At 39.0% G+C, this 20,342-nt stretch overlaps 1 protein-coding gene across 1 annotated transcript in view; it reads right to left on the minus strand.

Annotated features, from left to right (window-relative positions):
- The window catches only part of ak5 (adenylate kinase 5), a 63,228-nt gene that overhangs the window by 36,223 nt on the left and 6,663 nt on the right, over positions 1–20,342 (minus strand). Inside the window, exons 4-6 of the mRNA XM_068738062.1 lie at positions 19,216–19,388; positions 13,343–13,456; positions 3,127–3,318 (exon numbers count right to left, since the gene is read on the minus strand). Of these exons, the coding sequence (XP_068594163.1) occupies positions 3,127–3,318; positions 13,343–13,456; positions 19,216–19,388 (479 nt within the window). The remainder of the gene's footprint in view (positions 1–3,126; positions 3,319–13,342; positions 13,457–19,215; positions 19,389–20,342) is intronic.

Genomic DNA, 20,342 nt, shown 5'->3' on the forward strand with positions numbered 1-20,342 from the left:
AGGAATAATGAACGGATATCTTGTAACCACCCCCGGAGAGATACGGCTCCACGTAGGATGGAGCTAGGTGTCTTTTGTTTGTTTATATTTGCATGATATCTAGCAGCCTGTAGGAAGGAAGCTGGAGCTGAACTCGTTCGGGGAACACTTCATTAGATCGGTCCTGTTTCCTCGAATGACAGGATGGCTTCAATTCAACAAACTATTATCTCTCCTTTACTGCAATTTCCCGTTAGGCTCCATTGTAGAGGTGTTTGTGTGTTTGATAAGTTGAGTCATCCTGACTTAAACAGACTTCATTCGCACATCATTTACACAAAGATCTAAATATCACAAATCCCCAAATTTGTCTACGGCTCAAAAATGAAAACACAGTAATTGCACGTCAGCGTCGCCAAAACTTTCTCACAATGGCAGAAATAGGACAAATTAATTCAGTGAAATGTTGAGAATTATTAGACTCTTAGATGTGTGTATCAACAACTCAGTCTTTCCAAATCATCGTCGATGATGTGAAGTAATGAGTCACTGCGATTGTTCCTTTATAAACTTATGCCTTCCTTTATTGGACGTGGCATTGAAAAAGAAAGGAGTATTCTCATACAAAAGTCTTTTGCTGAACGAAAGCATTCAAGCCTCAGAGAACAACTGAGTCTTAATAAATGATAAGCAGGAGGGACTCATCTAATTGTTAATGTTATCTTTAAAATCTGTGTTTGTGCTCAGACAGACTAGATACTGTTCACAACATTTGTGTTTCGTTTTTAGTTCATTAGAGGACAGTCCGTTGCTGTTTAGATCAGTGTTTCACCATCACAACCACAACCATCGCATCACAATCATCAATAGACCTTATTTATATAGCGTTAGAAGAGTGAATTTGTTCCTGACTGCCATTTCCAATTGTCACCTGATATTATCTTAAATGGGTTAACCAGCCATTAGCAAAACAAACGGAATGTACGCTAGCCTTTCATATTGGATTCAATGTTATAAGTATTCGACAGTCATCAGATCAATACGAACATTCAGGCTCCCTCGTGTGGCTCAAAGGTCTATTGCAGCTATAAATGTTATGTCAATTTATTTGGGGACTCTATCAAATCTCTTGCGACCCCCAGTCTTTGGAAATTACTGGTTTAGAAAACAGAGCAATGCAACCGAAAGATAGTGGAAGGTTCCCTGCTCTACCACTGTGGCTCCGTAGTAGAGCAGGGTCGTCCTTCAAGCAGAGGATCCGCTAGTTCATGTCGATGTGTCATTGGGCAAGACACCTTAAATTGCTGTTCCTACGGTGTATGAATAGATGTGAATGGATAGTTAGAGTCCTGATGGGCAGGTGGCACCTTGTATGGTAGCCCCTGCCATCACTGTATGAATGGGTGAATGACATGTAGTGTTAAAGTGCTTTGAGTGGTCGGAAGATTGGAAAAGCGCTTCACAAGTACAGTCCATTTACCTTTTTTCCATTTACCATCAGCAACTGAATGTCTCCATGACATTCATGTAGATTTTAGGAATCACAAGGAGGAATTTGTGCTGGTGGTTAACAGACAGACTATTGTAAAAGAAATCTGACCATATCAGTTTTTGTGGATGGTCTGATTGTCTCTTCTGCCTGTTTGTTAGGTTTTAAACTTTCGTAAGAGTTAACTGGGATACTTAGATAAAAGAATCCTTTCACACTCATTAACACACAAACACAATCCACTTATAATCTAAAGTCCTTAAATGTGCCATAAAACAATGTATTGTTGTTCAGAAGCTCAAGAGCTTAAGGACAAGACACACTTCTTCAGCAGATATTGGTATAAAAAAAAAAGCAAACTCTCTCATCATACCATCATCCACACATCTGCTGCAAATATAGATAGAAATATCGATACTTTTAGTTTTTTTTAACACACTTCAGATTGAGCCAGCCTTTGTTTTCTGAGGTGTCATGTCTGCGTGATTGCAATGACCATTTGACAAGTAAGTAGTAGGGGTTAAGGGACGCTGCATGTCTGTATCGACGCTGCAGCTCCACAAAGAGAGTAGCAACAGCAATTTACAGGAGAGACAATCCATCGATAAGTTCTCAAAACGTTCATATCACTCAAGAGTACTGCAGGCTTCTTTCATTCACAGGTAACGGGAGAGGAAAGTGGTTATACCCAAGGTGTTTCTACAAAAACAACACGACAAGTTGCACTGGGACGTTATACCTGTAAGACATCTTGGTTTGTTTTAAGAGCTTTATATGGTATTTCTGTTGTTTATCAGTCAACTGATTAATGATTTACAGCCCTGTTCTGATAACTTTGTGATATCTGAACGTGTCAGTTGACCATAAACTACAGATAAAACTACAGCACAGAACAAACATGTTCATCTTCTAAACCAACAATAGTTAGTCTATAAATTAATCCCGCAACTGCGCATTTACACTACATTACATTATGCAAAAAACTGCATTGACAATTATGTTTCGAGGGAAATGTGTTATTCTAGAGGAGGAGATGCTGCTGCCTGCTGCGAAGCAAAACAATTGATATTCATGACCTGTGAACTATGATGAAACAACAGAGCAAAGGGAAAGACCAGGTCAACCAGAATGCAATAAGCAGAGTAAAAAAAGTATTCCAAAAATAAATTGAAAAGGATATTACACAAGAGGAACTATACATTTCTGCAATGGAAATTTGAATTTGCATCAATGCAGAGTCCCAGAGTCATTAAGTCCATTTTCACTTTTACTTTTACATCCTCGAGGGAGGGAAGATCCGGGTAACTTTATACTCCCAAATAGGATCTTTTTTTAGGAATGAATAGGAATGAACTGTATCCAGTTTGTTTTATTCCTCCATAGTGTACATCCCTGAAATATTCCCTTTCACTGTGAAATACGTCAGAGTACAGAAGCTAACTCACTGGGATTTTTGTTTTTGCCACTGTTGCTCATGAGGGAATGCTGGGTAAGTAATAGATTCAGGCTCAAGTGTCATGAGATAACAGATAACTGTTATGATTTAAAGCTATATAACTAAAATGTACGTTGTATATCATCGCTGAAAGAATTGAAATTGTACATCATCACTTGTCTCTATTCAAACACAGACATGCGTACTCTCCCACACGACTCACTGTGACGATAAGGCCCCTCTCCTGGAAGTATTTGACCAGAGGAATGGTGTTTTGTTTGAAGTTGGTCAGGCGGCGGTCGATGGCTTTGGGGTTGTCGTCCGGTCGTCCCTGCTGCTCGGCTCGTTTCTGCAGCCTCTCCTTCAAGCGGTGGTTGGTGCAGGCCAGAAACACCACCAGGTCAGGAGTGCAGATCTACCGGGAGAGAGAAAGACGTGTGAAGCATTACAGCCAAACCGTGGGCACTCGGATAAACCTTCATTCACATGTGATGTTCATGATCTGACCCGTTTCAGAGCTACAAACTGAGGAACCGGAGATTGAGCTCAAGGTCAGTCTCATTTTTAAATTCAATGCGCTCAGGACAAAATGTCAAAAATGCAATTTGCACCAGAAAAAAAGACTTCATTGTCAGTAGGGTCAAAAGAGATTGGATATATATTACAAACAAGCTCTGAGCAAAGTTATCTCATTCAGCTCAAATTACTGCAATCGGGAGATTCTGTAATAGTTACGACAGGCCTGTTGTCGAGATATGATGGCAAGAAAATCCACACTGGCTGTTCTAATTTGAGGGAAAAGGTCAGGCAACAACAGCAGCACTGACTGAGAAATAGAGATTTAATTTGTGACACAACAATGAGCTTGGCCACTTCTGTTATTACAAAGTCCGAAACACAAAAGCATTCCTTAGTAACCAACGAGCAAGCGGAATAAACAGACTGAGCTGTGCGTTGGCTATTTAAAGATCGGTGAATGATGGTGATGTTATCTATCTAATACAAAGCAGCATCAAAGGGGAAATACCTCAGTTTCTATGGCTCGGACCTCTTCAGTTGAGGACAGTCGTTTTCATGAAGAGGAAAGAGTGTTAAATGCTCTCCTCATCTTGAACCTGACAACTAGTCAGCCAGCTCACCACCACTGGGAAATTCTCTTTAATAGGATTCATTCTCTGTTGTTTGTTTTCCTGCTTTGTTAGATGAAATGCACTCAATGAACACTCCAGAGTCTGGCACACACCCAGAGCCAGAAATGGCTCAGATGGGGTTGTTTATAGAGGCACAAACCACTCAGGCAACAGGACTTAGTTTTGAGTCTTGCAAATCAAAGTTTCTGGTTCCATAATGACATGAACACTCATAGCCATCGTGATTTTTCTCCAGCTGTGCTGTTAATGTGGTGCAGCCATCAGATGCCGGCTGCTGTTTTGTAACAAGAAAGAATTATCAGATTAATCATCATTAAAACGACTCCAGAAATGTATAATCACCGCATCACATAACAGCATCTATTTTCAGAAACGTTTTTAATGCCGGCCGTTCTGTCGGTGACGCTATCTCTCTAGCTTAAAGGCCAGGAAGCATGTGGTATAAGCTGACACACACACACACACACGCACGCACACACACACACACACACACACACACACACACACACACACACACACACACACACCAACACACCCACACACACAAACTACTAAAAAAGGTGATGTTTACTGGACTCTTGTGCCAAACACAACAGCTAATACCCTTCTGGGATGTTGAACTGAATTAGATTCAAGCATTGAAATGCTGAAATGTCCTCAGTGAAACTTGATGATACCGATCCTGTCACTTACAAAATATAGACGTTATATACCTTTTAGCGTTTGAGGAATTTACACATTCACTTATATAGTTTATTATGTTCAGTCGGAACCACTATGTGTTGATGTCTGTAGCAAGTTTTGTATTTGGTTTGGTGAACAAGACCTGTATAAAAGAAGACAACAAACAGCTGTTCCAACGTTAGTTAATCATGATGGACTCTTTCCTGAAATTGATCCAGTTAATAAATCTGCTGTTGATTAAGAAAAAGCTGATTCCTGGCGTCAGTACGGACTGCTGTTTGCCTTTCGTTCTGCTCTGACTGTCGAAGCATGTGGAGCTGCTGATTATCAGTCGTCTCCATCTGTCTCCATGAACCGGAGTTCTGGGGTCGTTTCCTCTCCTTCTCCCAGCAGTTCTCATGGAGAACAACAAGTCAAGTCAATTCTATTTACATGGCCCAATATCACAAATCACAACCTTGCCTCAAGGGGTTTTGCAATCTGTCCAGAATATTAGAGACCCTCTGTCCAAAGAGGATTCAGATAAAGAAAACTTCCCCAAAACCCCCGAAAGACTTTCTTTTTGGCATTAACTCAATGTCCAAACAAACAGAATTGAAGTACATATTATTTTTCAGGCCTTATGGGCATCTATTATGTGTAAGCAGGCAGCTGGGTCCAGTGAATAGTTTTTTTCATTAATTGAATAATCGACTGATTATTTCCGCCCCACTTCAGTATCTTCACAAAAACATCTTTATAACTTTCTAGACGGTCACTGGGGCAGTAACAATGGCATTTATATTAAAATACTCTCCCTTTAACCCACACTTCTATTGAGATCATTTTAGTGAATTTTGTCCCAAAGTGACCAGAAAGGCTGTCGTCTGTGATGTTAACAGATGGACCTCGATCTTCAACTGTAAACTGTAACCTGCACTGATTTTTGGAAATGTCAACTTTATGGCTTTCATGCTTTTTCTTAGTGGATATGTATCGAAGTGCAACTTTCCTGAACATTAAAGGAGTGAAAACTTTTTCTTCTTACAAACATGCAAGCTTTGTTAGCTTGCTAAAATTAGAATTACATAACATTACTGTCTTTGCAACTTCTCTTTGTAAGCCTCCAGAAATTTCGGTCTCGCAGGAGGGGGTAGATTAAAGACAAGTGCACTTGCAATATGCAGTAAGTAATTCTTCTCAAAGCAAAATGTTCACTTCTCTCTGAGAGGAATGTGCAGAGAGAGCATCCAAAGCAAAATAGCTGCTGCTGTGTTTTGGTCCTCTTTGTTAAAGCCTTCATGATGGATGAATAATTGAAAGACAAGATGACAACTACAAGCAGCAAACTGACTCATCACTCACAAACTTAAGCCAATTGGCATTACAACTAATGTCATTGTTTTGTCAAAAACCCAAAGATATTTAAATTACAATGAGATATAACAAATCCTCATATTTGAGTGGCAGGAACCAATTTTTTCCATGACAAGCAACTATAAGAGTAGGATTGGTTAATTGCTAAAAATAGACATATGTGTGTGTGTGTTGTGGATTTAGACATACACAGGTAAATTGACAGATATGAATAGACGGACTGACACCTCCGTAGTCGATAGGAGTGGATTTAAAAAGCCTGCAGGGAAGAATGGAGGGTTGGACGGTCTCACTGGGCAGCTATAAAGAGGAGGAGGACGGATGTGGCGTCCCACAAGAGCACCTCATAAATGGCTGCTGTGATGTTGTAAAGGGCAAAGTAGCTGCATGGGGTGAGGGGAGACTAATGAAAATGGATGCTGCAGGCTCCCAGAGGATCACTCAGAGCTCCCACAGTGCTGGGGAATATGGTATGCAAAATAAAGCACCGAACCTTCTAGAATATGAGTTACGTGACGCTTCAAGTAGCAGCAAGTGTGTTTGAGATTCATTTAGAAAGTCAATGAACCACTCAATCAGATTTAACCCTTCGAAGGTCTCCCCAAAATATTCTGTTGACTGAAGCTCTGCAGAGGGAAATGGTTTGTGCTTCAATGATGTGTATTCTAGCTTGACCACTTTCATTAAAAATGTCTGGCAATATTTAAAATTTTCTCCAAAATTGACTTGTTGTAAAAGCCTTTAACTGTATTACTGTATTGAGCAAAGGTGGAAGACTGCAGTGGGCCCATGAAGTCTACTGGAAGCAATTGTGAAGATGAGTTACTTTAAACAATAGTTACACCAAAGTTATTGTAAAAAAAAAATCAAGCTAGAAGGAAAGTGGATTCATAAAAGCATAGACTACTATCTGAGAGATAAGGCAAATCACCAGAGATGCTCCAGAACAAAAGACGATGCATTACAAGTTACGCCAATGGTGTAAAATGGTATACTCTTCCTGTCCCCTACGTGGGCGTGGTCTAATAGGCCATTTTTTCTCACAGCTAACAGCCATTTTTAGCATCGCGAAAATGAGTTAGCTTGGTCGCTTATTAACGTTAGATGATGGTAGCTTATAATTTGAACATATTTGGCTAGACTAGTTCCAGTGTTGCTGAGACAGAGACAACAAAGTTAATTTTCTTCTTAATTTGTCTGCCTGAACATTTTTTATTTTAGTATCAGAATGTCCTGAAGATATGCGGCTTGTGAAAAATGGCTCCAATATTTAGCCTTCGGTCATAATCTGTGCTCACATTCAGTTCTACCTTTGGAATTAATGGACTCAGGACCTGCCGCTAGTCTCCTGAAGGGGCGGAACATATGTGAAACAGATACAGGAAAATGACTCTCCTTACTTATCACCAGTGAAAGATCAACATCAAATCCCCATAAGAAAGTAAGAACATGTAAAGACATAAGAGTCTATAGAGATAGTAAAATACATACACTAAATGAACAGTTACTTAGTTGTATTAGCATCACATTAGCCACATTAGGCTTGCTGACTCTAAATAAATCTGATTGTTAAGGTTTAAAATGACACCCATGTTGTACCACAACTAGTAATGTGTCAGATTATTAGAACCAGCACTAATTAAAGTGTCTCTAGTTTCACCCATCTTCAGATCAGGATTCCAGACTCTCTGTGACTTTGTAGCGGAGTGTGTTACTTTCTATCCCTGTTCATCTGTCTCTGCCCTTCATCTTTATTCACAATGTCTTCTCTTTCATCATCTCAGCTTTTTCTTCTTTTTACGTCTGTCTGTCCGTTAAGAGTCCAAGTCTTAAGTGTTCTTCTGCTGCCAATGATGAAGAGTTTTTGAGTCGTGCCTGCAGCAGCCTCACCAGGACACTTAAGAGAGACAATCCGGTAGTTGTAATATATACAGGTGTCATTACGTAGTGCCTGTCCAGTAGTAAATTGCTCTGCAATGTAGAGTTAGATAATATATTCCTTAACTGTGTGTTCCAGCCTTTAAAATGTGAAGACATCCTGCTATGACATAGGCATAATAGGCTACTGGATATATTTAAAGCTATTGAAAAAAGCTATTCAAACTTATCCCATGGGCTCTGGGAACTGGTGATGGCCATTTTGATGGCAGCTTAATCAGTTATTAAAATAATCATTAACTGCAGCCATAACTAAGTCTATAGTTTAAGTAAACACAGTCAAATCTAAATATTTCACTTAAAATAACCTGTTCTTCTGAACTTTAACTAGTTTATGAGTTTAACCTAATTTTCTATTCATACAATTATGTACATTTGTAACTGTTACTTTATATAGGAGTATACATTAGTGCATAATCACAGTAGAATACTTGTATCTGTAACACATTCTCTGTTACAAAAACACCAGTTGGCATCTTATTTGACATTACCAGGTGTAGATAACATGGATTTGCATGAGTTTTAATTTTGTCTTGATATAACAGGAGCTGGAGATGAACTTGAACATGTTCAGATAAATGTCAACAATAAGCGAGATTCAACAGCGAGACCAATATTGGATGCTGAAAATGTATTTCTTTGTAGACAACTGAAACAAATTAGTCAAAACAAACACAAAATCATCTTTCTTTGTTTCATTCAATGTAAGAAAAGCTTTATAAAAGCTACAACGTCTCCACGGTCACGCTATAATCAAAGATGAAGGCAGCACTGAGATGATAAACAAAACTTTTGTCTTAAAGGAACAGTTCTTGTTTGGAAATACGCTCATTCACTTTCTATTTTGCAAAATTAGAAGATCAGTACCACTCTGTGTGCTATGTGCATACAGCCAGGAGGCAATTAGCTTACTTTAGCTTAGCATAGCAAATAGAAGCAAGAATGGTTCGGTCCAAAACAAGCAGTCTTTATTTTGAGCTAATCTGGGAGACGATTAGCTTAAATTAGCACAAAGACTATAAACAGGGGGACACGGATGGCTTGGCCTGAAGTCACTGCGCAGGGACAATAGTCCAGCACAAAAACACCCGATAAAATCAAAAAGTGTTGTTTTTACACTTCAGTTAACATTAATTAGAGAGCTTTAGACAGAGCCGACTCCAGTCTTTATGCTCAGATAAGATAGTTGCATCTCGGTTCTAGCTTTATTGATTGCAAACAAGGACGTAGGTTGGTTTCAGAAGTGGAGAGGGGCACAATAAAGTCAAGAAAATGATAAAATTGGTTATTATGCTTTCCATCATAATGATATGGGAGAAAAAACATTTTAAATCGTATGTAAACATTTGCCCTAACGCACTAACCCTACTTCAAATCTTCTTCATTTTTAGTTCCTGATATTTCCTGATATACAATTTTTGCATCTTTGCTACAAAGCGTCTTTTGAGGAGAATATTAATGAAAACAACGCTGAGTACTTTTGTAACAGGCTGAGTGGTGTCTGCAGGTATTACTTTTGAGGCTGCATACACCAAACTTCACCAATAAGGTAGGGCAACCTGTATGTGGCATGAGAGGGGAAATCCAGGGGACAAAAAGGCTGGCATCCACTTAGGTCACCACTTTCTGCTGCTTGTAAAACTCAAGAGCCGATAGCAATAAGTGAAGGCAACTCAGATGAATGAATTAACATTTATATCAACTCAGATCATCTGGACTGTCACCCTGACACAATTAAAGTGAAGGTTACAGAAACAGGATTTCAATAAGTGAGGGGTGGTCTCACAATAACACAAGGTCTCGGCATCTCATTTGTCAAAGCATACCACTGTTATTTACTCTCTTTGCTCCTGAGCTGCACAAAAGCTCCTTTAATAACCAGTTGCCACCTAATTCTATTGTAAATCCCAGTGCTTCTGTATCTGTGCATTGTTGGCTGAGCGGTCATCATCTCCCGTGCAATCACCAGCGACAGTATGAGCCTTTTCTTTAAGCGGTTGCCGGGACACGGTAATAAACACAACTGTATACATGTGTTATCTACGTGATTTCATCTCCAGTGAACTTCCTCCGGTCCTTATCTAACCCCCGGGGCCCATTTACAAACTGTCATCAACCCTTTTAGCAATCCTTTTATGCAACAATTAATATAACATTGTGACAATAAAAAAAAAAATCTTTTCAGCTGAATTTAATTTCTGTGGTTATCTATTGCAAAATGTAATTTACCAAATTATAATGAGAGATCAAGCTACATTTTAATTATGAGACTTCAAGGCTCCTTGAATGTGGAAATGTGTGTTAGTGAGTCACTAACTGTTTGTTTATTTTCTATTTACAGCCTCAGCTAATGTGGAGACGCCAAAGGGAAGGTAATCACATCTGATCTGCTCCATGTTTGAAACAGCTGGAGTGTCTGATAATAACCATAGTCATTGCTCAATTGTGAGCTCTATCAATGAGAAGTGGGGTGCGTGATTGTGTGGGTATTGTCTGTTTAGAAATCTCTCTCTCTGTACATGAGCCAGCCACACATATCATCTTGTTTTTTTGCCTGGGTTCCTCGTGCAGCTTTCAGGCAGAAAACATGCACTAAGTGGAATCTGTTGTCAGACGAGGTGGAGCTTGAGACGGCAGAAACCACATTACAAGATCTCATTAGACTTGGCCTCTTTACAAAAAGAGGGAGAGAATATAACAATTACAGGAGAGACGAGAGACTTTAACAAAGACACGAGAGAAGGTTAGCCGTCCACAGTGGTTAGTGTTATGAGCCAAAGAAACCACACACAATGCCTATAGCAGTTTGCTTTGCAATAGATCAGGTATGCCAGGAGGATTCAGAGTAGAGGACTATTTCTAATACACACATACACAAATGTGGAGGGAATTGATGCTAACTTCTTATGTAAAGGAAATGAAAGTAAAGAAATAGAAGAATTAGTTACAGTAGTTAAATAATGTACATGTTAATCACCAATAAATTAATTTAAAATCTGCTGTTGATGTTGGTGTACTGGAGCTGCCAAAAGCTTTTATGGTGACAGTTTTAAACGCCCCAAATTATAGGTCCGTCTTAAAAAATCCTCTAACAGCATTTTGGTAATCATGGGACACTGAGGCTCTCATTTCTGACCCACACTAATGCATTTTTAGCATTATGTCAAGAAAGATAGACTCATCACACTTGTATATAAATATGCACAAAGGAAAACAGCATTTAATTGCAGGATTTAAAGAGTGTTAATGCTAATCTCCAACATGCCTGCAGTGAATGAATCTGACTTAATTGTTTGAACCACAACTCAAAGTATGGCTCATCCTGATTCATTAATTTACATTGTTAGTTTTCACAAATATTTCTAAAAAGTCAACAAGACAATTTGAACAGAGATTCTAAAAATGTTTAAAACTAAGCTTTTGATTCATGAGGCTTTCAGGCAGTGCTACACAGTGAGGTAGGAAGCACTAAAGTTACCTTACAGACTGAATTTAAGGGGGGAAAAAAAACTCAAATATAAGTTCAATATCCTAACTGCCAAATCATACATTTCTTTCATATCAACATATTAATACTTTCTTAAAAGAATCCTCATTGTTTACTTGAATAGTTAAGCAATTTATTGCAAACACAAAAACAACAAAAATTCCAGGAAATTTTGTGAGAAAAACAATCACTAATTCTGTAGTTTGGGGGGGAGCAATAATTACAGAAAGTCAATGCAATGGTGGAGGGAATGGAATATAAAGACAATCTCTAGTTTCACTCACACTAATCAGTAATATGATATTTAAACCAAACTAAATAATAATATGAGAACGGCCACTTGCTTTCCCTGCAAAACATTCTCATGAATCAAGCACCACTCTGCCGAATGACTAACTCTGGAACAGAGAAAATGTTCACCTCCTGGGCTGTGATTCCTGTCTTAATGGGACTAGAGGCCCTAATGGCCTTCTCTGTCCTTCCCTGTAGAGCAGCTAAAATGACCAGATCATAAAGTCAATCTTAATTCACGCTGACCTGACCCCAAACCATTCCCCAACCACTCCAAGAGCCATTTAGAGCTCATTTAAAAGTTGATGAATGTTAAGTGAGTTCAAATTCATCGTTTATCGTCCTTGCGTTGCTTATTTACAGGACCTGACTCTTCATTTAACTCTTTTTTTTTCATGTTTTGCCAAACTGGCACGTGATGCTTTCAAAAACGTCCTGAGTGAGTCGAGCTTGACAACACAGATTGTGAGCCAGTCTGCCAGTCGAAGGGCGGAGTCCTTGCTCAGTGTGCCTCTACCTTCGGGATCACTAAGCATTGACTGGGCAGCGGAATGGAAAACCGACGTTTCACTGTTGAATACGTGAGCAGCAGCAGCAGCTGAAACACGTGTGCTTCAGGCCTAGAGAGCATAAACACCGTGAGATGCAAGTCAATGCTAGCATGAAATATTAAACAGTAGATAAAATCAAACAGGCCACCTGGCATTGCAAGCACACTGACTTGATTTATAGCTCATATTTCAGATGCAAATAATATCCAGCCTATAACACTATAGAGTCAATATATCAGTGAGAGGGTGCATTGCTCAATACAATCTAAATTTACAGTCATCAGTTATATAAAACAAAACCTTTTGGATAAACTTATAAAACTGATTAAATATTTATAACTTATCAAGGAGTTTAAATTCCCTGACAGTGAACCAGAGGAGCTGTGCAGCATCTGATATCATACTCATTTACATATTTGGTTCGTAGCAGAGGCCACCTGAATAGCTCATTGTGTGTGTTGGACTCTGAAACTTGTTGAGAGTGAACTTTGTTATCTAACTCAGGTGAAGTCTTGAAAACCGGTCTTAAACTCAGCACAAAATGGTGAAAGCGAGCTCTCGTGTTGTTCCACATAGTCTGCACTAAATGTGACCGCCAGCTGCTCCATATGCTGTCGGACAATGTTTCTAAATGTCACATTAATGGTGGCTGCTATCATGTACAATTGAAATTATAGTGGATAAGAGGGGTTTGCAGATGAGATCAAGAGTCTAGGACTGAAGAAGATATTCAACATTCTTGGCCAAAAAAAAATAAAAAATCTAAATAAAAAAAAAATTTTTTTAATAAAAATATTTACCTATGTCAGCAAGCATCTGAAAGACTGCAGAACTCACCGAAGTAACGTACACAATTGATTCACAGCTCAGCAACATTTTTTTATTTGTGATAAGATACCTTAGTATGGACTCAAGCATCCGGGTAAAGTATGAAAAGGCCTTAAGAGGTAATCCTCTGTTTTTGAATAAACCTGAACTCACCTGGTCTTCAAAGGACAAGGCCTGTCCCACGTCTCGAGGGAACCCATCTATGACGATACCATTGGCATCTGGGATCTTCATGATCTTCTGCTTTATCTCGGTTATTGTTGTCTCCTGGAAAACAGCGAAAGCAACAGGATTCATAATTAGAGCAATAAACAAGACAATTACCGGCAGGGGATTAATTGGATTTTCGAACAATACAAATAACTGTTGATTGAAATTTTGTTTTTCCGAACTCACATTTCACTTTTTTGGGCAGTTCTCTAAATGAGCAACTGGTTGTCACAGGACATTTCAGCTACAAATTATAAAGCAAAGAAGTTTATTGTTGTAATTATAATTTGCTTTTCGAGCAGCAGTATGAAGGAGGAGGTGAGTTTATTGTAGCAATTCCCAGATTCATTAAGGTTGTAGATTAGTTAAAACCCTTTGATAATGAATAATGAGTAGCTGATTCAGAGTCATAAAGAAGGTAAATGGAAAACTATGACAACACACATTGGAGAATTCCACAATATAATTCATTTGTTTATCCAATTGTACTTTAATATATCTGAATGTGGCAGAAAAACTGTCTTGATTGCACCTGAGGTCACAGAGTGCCAGCATCGTTTAGCATCAATTACTTCCTCGTGGCCGGAGGTCAACATGTTCTAATGTATGTCCTCGAGCTGAATGCATCATAGGATATGGCAGAGATACATAAGCAAAGCTCAGATCTAAAAATAACATCCGTAGCGAACGCTGAGTAACACAGACGCATAATTTCCCTCCATACACAAGCAGCAGGGCGACAGACTACACAGAGATTAAAGCTCTTCTAGATTCCATCGAAAAAGATTAATGTAGTGTAAGGTAAAATGAGAAAAGCTTATCTGAGAAAAGCCCTCTGATCCACTGCATGGCTTGATTTCTGAGCTCTCACAGGAATGTTAGTCAAACAATCATCTCTGACCACCAAAGAGGCAATCTATTTACAGCACTGTACCAGCAAACATACAGTAGCTGGGCAGAATCGTCGCCAAAGCTGCATCCAAAATGTTTCATTCACTTCTCCCTATATAATAAACACTCTGTAGTTAATTCATTCATTTCCTATTTATTCGGTAGGGACAAATACAACGTATATAGAGAATCGCACAACAATTTTCCAACGCAATGTATCACAGCATTTATAGCTATACTGCTTATTTACAATGCCGGTCCCTAGAAGGGTCCTAAACTCTAGATTGAACAGTCTAACAAATGTAACACAATACATTGTGGGATTTTATCTAAAAAGAGGGAACATGCTATTGACACTACTTTTTTTTTACTCCACAGAATTTGTACTGGTAATCCCTCAATGGTGAATTCACAGAGGGATTAACCCGGCTTTTACGGCCGCTAAATCTGCACAAATAAGACAAAAAGAAAGTCATTCTCAAAGCAATGAAATGAATGAAATGCACCCATAACTTAGCTGCCAAACAAATAGTGACTCGGCTCTCCTGTGCTATTTGCATATATTTAAATTACATAATATGCATACATTTGCAATATTGTCCCCATTCTATGCAAATGAGCCTCAAAAACAGTCCAATTCTCAAAGATAAGCGCTAACAGCCACACGCAGTTTCAGTGAAATTATTGGCATCTTCAGGAAGTTGGTGTTAACTGAAGCACATTAATGAGCATTGAATGATATTATTTCTTTTGTCATCCGTTTCAAATCATGCCATCTTCTTCTTCATTCTTACGGTGTGCGTTATTGGAATATATACAGGTTATATGGAAGTTATGTGGAATGCCTCTGCACCTCGCAGTCTGAACATTTTGTCTTATCATTTTCTACCCAACATCGTTCTGCCTACTGTGTAGTTAGCGCAAAAGCCAACATTTATACTTTGCCATATGAATACGCAAAAAAAAAAAAATAGCCCTCAGCTGCAAAAACTTATGGGCCTATTTGCGCCGTAATTCATTCTTTGGAAAATGTGCACGTCAGATTTCACACACGCAATAGAAAGCGGGGCCAATTTGCGCCAAATGTATTCACAATTTTAATACTGCAAGTAGCAGAGGGGCACAGGAATGCTATTTGCCTGGTAGCGCAGTTATGGGAGCATTTCACCCTTAGCAGGTGCAGATTTAACGGCAGCAAAAGCTGCGTAACCCATCCGCAAAGTAAATGTGGAAATATCACCACATAGTGCCCTCAAATTTAGACTGGTTGAAGAGGTGCTTGAAATAATGATACGTTTGATTATATTCAATATTATAACCAGCTCCACCCTGCTGTTAGGGTCAAAAGTCAAGTTGAGTTGAGTCTGTTTTGTCAACTGATGTTTCTAAGGTCAAGCATGATCTATCAATCTAGTTGAAGGGTGGTCACATTGGCAAAGAGAGCAGCTATAGTTTTAACCAATAACCTTTAGAGTGCTCTTGATGCAAAGCACAAAGGAAATGGAAAAGCTACTAACAGCTACAGTATAAAGCTAATTGCTGGTATATTACAGTATATACATGTGTATATATATATAAATATATACACACAGGTTTTGTTACACTGTGCTCTTCTTTACAGAAAAAAGAAACAAGTAGACAAAAAATCAGCAGCAAGTGCTACCATTCAACAACTGTAATTTTAAAGGGTATAATTGGGTCTTAAGATGACTTTTTACAAGGCAGTGGATCTTGCCGAACCATCTCAACATGACACATTTCCACAGTCTGAGGATATGTATGTACTAATAGTCTTTAATTTTAGACCAGACAGTCAAACATCCAAGGTCCTCTTATGTTGAGACCTGTGGGATTTCTGAGGGAACAAGTGCAGATAGATACTGAGTCATATGACCTTGCAGTGTGGTACAGACAAACAGCAAGAACTTCAAGTTGATGTGGCAGTTGGCAGAGTGTCTGTGATGTATTTCTGTGTGTCTGCTGGATTTTTAATGATTTGCGGCATTGGAGAGACTGCACAGCTAAGCACAGTTACAGAACCTCCAGGCTACAAGAAGGAACGTCTTTTTTTCCAAGTCTACTTACAGAGAGAACATTTTGAAATTATAGAAATATGTGTTTAAAGGAATAGTTGGGAAATACTTTTATTTGCTTTCTTGCCTGAAAATTAGGTAAAAAGATTGTCACCACTCTTATGTTTGTATGCTTAATATAAAGCCGGTTAGCTGAGCATAACGACAGTAAACAGAAGCAGCTAGCTTGGCTCAGTCCAAAGACACAATATGCACCTACCTGCACCTGTAAAGCTCACTAATCAACGCTCTACATCTTGTTTGTTAAATCGGTACAAAAACTGACGCGTAAAAAGACAAGTTGTGGTTTTATGGGAGGATTATTTCTCGCCAGGGTGTTTGTTTCACCCTGTTTTTGGTCTATATGTCAAGCTGAATGTCTTCTATCTGTAGCTTCATATTAAACAGACAGAGATTATTGATCTTCCCATCTAACTCTCAGTAGGAAATGTCAAACTTTTCCTTTAGTTTATTCTTATAAACGTCATCCTCAAAGTGAACATCCAGGTTTCTTACTATTGGCTGACATATTGACATCCACTTAAACTGATGATTGATGAATCCTTTTGGGTCATATGGTATGAAGGGGGGGGGGATAAAATCTAACAACAAGCTGTGAATCAGTAATGTCTCACTCAACACATCATAAAACAATGTTTACACCAGCACCGCTGTCATCAGGGCTCCTGCTTAAAGCTTCCTCAACACTCATGCAACACATTTTCCTCTCATCATCACATACAGAATCATTATAAAACCAAATTCTCCTCTGCTTTGCTAAACTATCCATGGCAGGAAATGAAATGCCCAACAGACACACAAGTCACTTCATCATATCTGATATGTCTTTGCTGTTTATCTCACTGGTTGCTGGACTGACCGCTGGTGAACGGCCAGATGGTAGATGCAATATTGTGCCAGACACGCGAGGAAAGGATGATAAATGATGAGGTGGGCAGTTATTAAAGATAATTCACAAGGAGACACGAGCAAAAAACTGGCAGTCACTAAAGCAGGGGTGGGCTCGGTGTTGGTGTTACAGCCTTGTACCCCGCTGCATCACCAACGCATCATGGATGAAGACCCCCCCCCCCCCCCCTCAAATGTTTTCATTATGCTAATCAAAATGTAACCAGACAACCAGAATCACTTCTCTTAAATCTGTTCATATATAAGATATGTTCTTAAGAGATGCTTTTAAACTCATAGGTTAAAAGTAAAAGTGTGTTTATTATGACAACCAAACCTCTAACCAAAGTAGCATCAGTGACATACTTGACCCATTACTCTACACAGGGCCATGCGTGACATAGTTATATATTATATAACACTAAATACTGTCTTGAAGCAAAAACTTACAAAGACTTTATGTTAAATGTGACTATGACCAGGATGAATTGGTAGAGGGTCTCGTTACATATGGAACCAAGGAGGTGGTTTTGCATCTTTGAGCCAATTTACAATCATGTATACTTTAAATAATCATTGAACATTTTTAGACTGAATTCTTATCTTCCATGTTCTGGCTGCAGCGTACATTTGTAAGCTTTTGTGCCCATATATACTTGTAACAAGTCTCTGCTGAAGTCTGATTGGACCTCTTCCTCTTCGATTCACGTGTTTTTTTTATCTGTTATCCTGTGACGCAATTTGTGACAGAATTTTTAAAAGTGCACTAGTTTGTCATCACTATTATTTTCTTCATGACAGCCCCCAGGGTCTGTTCATTTCAGGAGACGAGTAAAATAAAGTTTTAGGGATTTGAAATTTGCGTTTGTTATGCCATCCGTCACATCAAATCCATCACAGCAAATATTTCATCTGTATTTTCTGTCAAAGTTATCTAACGTGTTGCGTGTAAACATTTAGAAAACTATTGTTAAAGGTGAATTCAATGCGCCTCCAACGAAAACATTGCATTCCTTATCTATTCCTGTCATCCAATGCCAAAGACAATTATTACAACCACTTGAGCCAGCTCCATTCACTGAGGAAGGCCTTGGGATACAGTTGAAAACCCTGGATACAAAAGTTAGTAAGAGCACCTTGAGGGGAGCAAAGCAGTGTAAGCAAAACACTTAAACTGTTATTGATTTGTTTTTTAGGTGGCTAAAATAGTTTTACTGCTACCTCCGTTCACAGCAGTACATCGCTTTGCTCCCATGCTGGTACTTCTCTCTGTTTCTCAAAACTGAGGGCGTGCCGTCTCCTGTAGTTAATACACTGACTATGGATAAGTATCTCATATAACCCCACTTCAAAAAATCAAAACTATCCCTTTATTATTCAACCTCAGATTATAAGTCTTAAATCCATCTGCATCATCATGTGTTGATAATATTTCTTTGAAGATTTTTTAATTTTTTTATTATAAAGTCAATTCAACTGTCTTTGCAGTCAAGTCTCCCTGCATGTTTCCTTTTTATACCGAAGTTACCTAAAACCAATGGCTGTGTGGACGAAAGGAAATCCTCTAAAAATTGTAAAATAGTAGGGCTTGAACATGAAAAAGCCACCTCATATTCTTAATTTCATTCATATATTGATTTGGGAAGTGTAAAGGCATCATGTACGTTTCATACACAGTGTTTGAATGAATTAAAGCACAAATAACCACAGGGGGTCTGTGCTCATTTTCTTCCCCAAGCAGAGTCATTATCTTGAAAACAAGGATGCTAATAAGACACAGAAGCATCCCTCTCTGCAGCACACATGCTGCTAATTAGTCCCTTCTTACATGTATGCTGTGATAACGACCTGTTAGTGACTGGACACTCCTCTCATATTTTACACACACACACACACACACACACACACACACACACACACACACTTTCTCTGTTTCTCTGCTACCTGTGGTGCCAGCTCTCCGTTGGTGATGATTTTAGCAATCAGGCTCCACTTTCTGTTGCTGGTGGCGTTGTGGATCATCTTCTTCCTCAGCAGCTCGCCCACGGACATGTACTGGAAGCCGTAGCGCTCGGCAATCTTCAGGCTCTGTGTTCCCTTGCCGCTGCCGGGGCCACCTAGGCACAGAGGGAGAGCTGTTGATGTTTTGGGAGAGAGTTTGTCGTCTGTGTGAAAATGTATCTGTGTGAGTGTGAAACACTGTGTGTGTGTGCGTGGGTGTGTTAGCGTGGGCGCATGTGTGTATTTGAGAGAGAAACCCAGACTATGTGAGACTTTGTGTGTGTGTGTGTGTGTGTGTGTGCATGGCTCTGCTTGTGTTTGCGTATTTGTGACTACATTCTGCGTGACTGTGTGTTGCTGCCTGTGTGTGTTTTGCGAGGGAGAAGGGCATGTGGGGGTGGATGAGAGAAACAGGTATGTGTGAACCTCCTACATTTGCTACCAAATCGTTTTCTTTACAATCTCTAGTTTTCAACAGTTAACAAGGATGTGCAGAGGAGCGACAACAGGAGAGGAGGGCTCTTAGCTTGATGCTGGATAGTTTGGTAAAACATCATTATGAATATATGTCCTTTTCTTAACATTTTAGTGCAACCAAATTGTACACATAACATTATAATAATTCCTCCAAAAGTAAAAAAAACAACATAGATACAAGAAAGACATACTATACGAGCTGTCAGTTTGTGAAAGGCCTGTAAAAGCTGCTTTTACTGTGTTTCATTCCAGGATTTTTAGAAATAATACTGTAGCGACAGAAATGTCAACTGCTCCAAAATTGCTCGTGGTTGAAAGTGACGCCAGTGTGAAATGAAATAAGTCGAAGAACAAAACTGTGTGAATAACTTATTTCATCATGGTCTCACTGTCAGAAACATTTTTGTTGGGATGAGGAGAACAGTGTGCACCCGAGTGTGAAAGATGATACAAATCGGTGAGCGCAAATATATTGTTTATTTTAGACAGCCATGTTACAGTGACGTTATTGTAATGTGTCCTCAAACTGAATCCTAAGTAATGCTCATAATTGTGTAAAAAGAGAGAAAAAAAAGTGTCTGGGTTCCTCTTAT

The sequence above is a fragment of the Cebidichthys violaceus genome, unplaced genomic scaffold (assembly GCF_023349555.1).
Source record: "Cebidichthys violaceus isolate CVI_PGR_0920_01 unplaced genomic scaffold, fCebVio1.0.p SCAF_8, whole genome shotgun sequence".
Lineage (NCBI taxonomy): Eukaryota > Metazoa > Chordata > Actinopteri > Perciformes > Stichaeidae > Cebidichthys > Cebidichthys violaceus.